General features: G+C 42.6%; 1 protein-coding gene across 1 annotated transcript in view; it reads left to right on the forward strand.

Moving 5' to 3' along the window:
* men1 (menin 1) overlaps positions 1-1,959 on the forward strand; it is a 16,703-nt gene extending 14,744 nt beyond the window's left edge. The window contains exon 8 of the mRNA XM_015401632.1: positions 946-1,959. Coding sequence (XP_015257118.1) covers positions 946-1,479 — 534 coding nt within the window. The 3' untranslated portion in view covers positions 1,480-1,959. The remainder of the gene's footprint in view (positions 1-945) is intronic.
* Positions 1,960-3,526: the final 1,567 nt, after the last annotated feature.

Here is a 3,526-nt window from a genome sequence, read left to right on the forward strand (position 1 = left end):
AGGCTGATTGGGGGATCGTTTAGTGAACGGCTCGAAATTTTCTTTAACGGAGAGTCTCCAGACTGATCTGCGAGTGAAACCTTGAAAGCTCGCAAGATCAGGATGGTCTCACGAGGCTACTGCCATTGTCTCCCCTCCAAATGCTGTAAAAACTCCACCTTCAGCCCCTCTCAGGCCAAAACATTCTCTAAGGTGGGAAACATTTCCACTGATCCCCGCTCCATATTTATTTTTTCCCTCGCACCGCGCCTCCCCTAAGGTGCTCTAGCGCCCCCTAGGGGAGGCACGCCTCACAGTTTGAACACCACCGTTCTAGATGATAATAAATGCTTACTTTTTTCATTTAGTGCGGGAATAATAATGCGAACGGGCTAACGTTAGCCCTGGCTGCCGTTTTCTTTTTTTTTTATTCTGCATTACATCAGTAAATGTTCCATATAGTGAAGCTTAAAGTATAATTTTCTCGCCTTAAATGATCTTAAAACGTACTTTTATAGAACAACGTAAACAGAAAAGAGAACTTTTAACTTAATACTCTGAGCTAAGTGAGCGCTAACCTGGTAGCTGCTGCTGCTGCAGTGCATGCTGGGATAGCTGTCAATCTGGAGGACGGACAATTCTGCTCTGATGCATGCTGGGTAAAGAGGGAGGGGCCAGAACAACAGCTGAGGCTGATGCCGTTTCACGAGGAGACGAGAACGCACAAGTCTGTTTCTCCTTCCTCTTGTTGTTTAGTGCAGATCTTTTAGGTGCTTTACTGCCATCTGCTGGTCAGGACTGGCAGCTTCAGGGTTTGTAGATTCTTAAATCTGTGATTTTTATTTAGATTCCTCATCTTGCACTCTAATAGATGATGTCACACGTTATCAGTGATCAGTAATCACCAAATGCAGTTTAACTAATTTAGTCTGGAACTAACAGAACTGACTTGTTTTGATGGAAAAGGTGCGTCAGAAAGTGTCCATCATCACCAAAGAGCCCGAGTGCCCGGACGACGACGACCAGTCCAGCGAGGATCCTCGGGAGGGCCGCAGGCGGGGCCCCAGGAGGGAGTCCAAGCTGGAGGACCAGAGCCTGTCTCCCCCCGCTGCTCCAACCTCCCCTCTCGCCCAGCAGCCGGCGGCAGCGGCGGCACCGGTTCAGCCCAAGAAGGTTGGGGAAGGATCCGCCCGCCGCCGCTCCTCCCAGGGTCTGCGGGCCGGAGAAATAGAAGGAACGCCCAAGTCGCCCGGCTCAGACTCGGTCTCCTCCCCTCTCTCCCAGCAGCTGGCGTCTCCCTGCCCCGCCGGCCCCGTGGTCGTGTTTCAGAGCGAGAAGATGAAGGGCATGAAGGAGCTGCTTTGTGCAGCCAAGGTGAACTCCAGCGCCATCAAACTGCAGCTCACTGCGCAGTCGCAGGTGCAGATGAAGAGGCAGAAGAGCACCGCAGCCGGCGACTACTCCATGTCCTTCATGAAGCGCCAGCGCAAGTCGCTGTAGACGAGAAAACTGTGAAAAACCCCAGAGGGTTAACGCTCGTTATCGTCTCCATGTAGGTCCTCATGTCACTTTACCTTCTTTGCTCTGAGCAATACAGCTATGGAGCCACATTGGGGCCAAAAAAAGTCTGCTCTAAAAATATGGAGAGAAAAAAAAGCTCCATAATATCGAGATAATCTGTGGCCATAAGATTTGTTTTTTTTGAAACTGTAAATTAATTTCATACCGAATCACAATTTTGAAACTGGAAAAAACATTTAAAAATGTTGTTTTAGTTTTAAAATCAGTATCGATACATTTTTTTTTACGATTCCTGAATGGAAATATTTAGTCTAAGTTTCTAAGCGTCACCGTCATCCAAGTCCCCCCCCCACACTGAGGGACTAGGACTTGGAGAAAGTTTCTGAAACTGAACAAAACCTGGAAAATAAATCTTTTTTTTCTTTTTCACTTTTATACGGAGCCCCTCTGATGACATGGCCACGAAGTAGTATTTCATGCACACGAAATACTACTTTGTGGCCACAATAAAAAAATTTTTTTGTCCATGTCATCAGAGGGGCTCCGTACTTTTAAAATATTTGTCAGTTCTAAATATTTTCAGTTTTTAAAAATCTTTTTTTCAGTTTGCTAATTTTCAGTTAAAATAATTTTTTACATTTTCAAAAAATATGAAGAATGTAGTATGGCTCCGATTAAGCTCTATTTTAAGGATTTTTTTTTTTTCAAACTAACTTAATGGCCCCACTGTAGCTCCATATATGAGCTGATTTATTTTTTATTTTTCCAGTTAAAGAAAATTTTTTCAGCCAAACTTTTTGACCCAAATTTAATTCCATATTATGGTAATTTATTTTTTTTTAAATAAACTTCATGGGCCCATTGTACCTCGATATTATGAAGCTATATTTATTTATTTTGGTAAAATAAATATTTTTTTAGCCAACTTTTTGGCTGTAATTTAGCTCCATATACACCCGACCTGCACAGAGGAGACCTTGAACATGGCATATCAGAGGAAGTGAACATTTCATGTAGTTTTAATTTAAGAAGTGAAGCTAGGAGACGTGGCTGACCGGGGGGGGGGGTGTTCAGCAGTCGCTCGTTTTTAACTGACAGCCAGCTGCTCCTATAACCCCTCATCCACTTTGTACGTAGAAGCCAAAGGGGACGGAGAACATCGGCGTAGAAACGAAGCCGCTCGCACCCATGAGACGAACCTGTTGATGACTGAAGTGATTAATTTAGGATAGTTACTGTGTAACATTGTCCACTCAGCTCTACTGACAGCTTCTATCTTGCTAGCTCTATGTTGCCTTACTTTGTTTTAGTTGTTTCTAAAGTAGGTGGCCTTTAGTTTGAAGAATGCCTGATCACATTCAGACCATGCACTGTTTCCACAGAGCCCTGCTGCATCCTTTAGCTTGATGACTTGTGGTTCTATTTCTTGTATTTGCAAGTAATAAAGGCCTAATAAAAAGAAAGAAAAGTCTGTTCTGATGTTTTTATTTTTATCGTTCTTAAAGTGTTTTGTTCAGACATACGAACCATCGACTGCCTGCAAACACGACTCGACCCCTTCAGCTAACTCCTTCTCCAGAACCGACTCCTGATACGGAACCAGCTAATGATATATATGGGGTGAAATTTGTTCCATTATTGTTCCAAGCAAAGGAACATGTTTTGTAAATGAGATTTGAAAAATAAAAAAAAAACTGCGATCAAAAATTAACATTTTAAAAATGTTTTAATCAGAAAATGGTTTGGAAATGCAATTTATTTTTTTCTGATTATTTTTTTTAAGTTCTACTTTTGTTTTCTTTTTCCATATTTTATAGTTTCAATGTTTTTTTTGCAAGTTTTGCAAATTGCATTTTTTTCCAACTTTTTAGGTCCCGTTCCCTTTGTTTCTGGGGGCGGGCTTTTCTCTGCAGTGAGGAGCGAAGGCGCCTTTCTATTGGTCCGCTGGACGTTAGCAACAACATTATTGGTCAAGAGCGAGCGTTTCGATTAGGCTTGAAGGGAAGAGAACATATTAGTGAAACAA

Source organism: Cyprinodon variegatus, unplaced genomic scaffold (assembly GCF_000732505.1).
Source record: "Cyprinodon variegatus isolate N-32 unplaced genomic scaffold, C_variegatus-1.0 Scaffold1241, whole genome shotgun sequence".
NCBI lineage: Eukaryota > Metazoa > Chordata > Actinopteri > Cyprinodontiformes > Cyprinodontidae > Cyprinodon > Cyprinodon variegatus.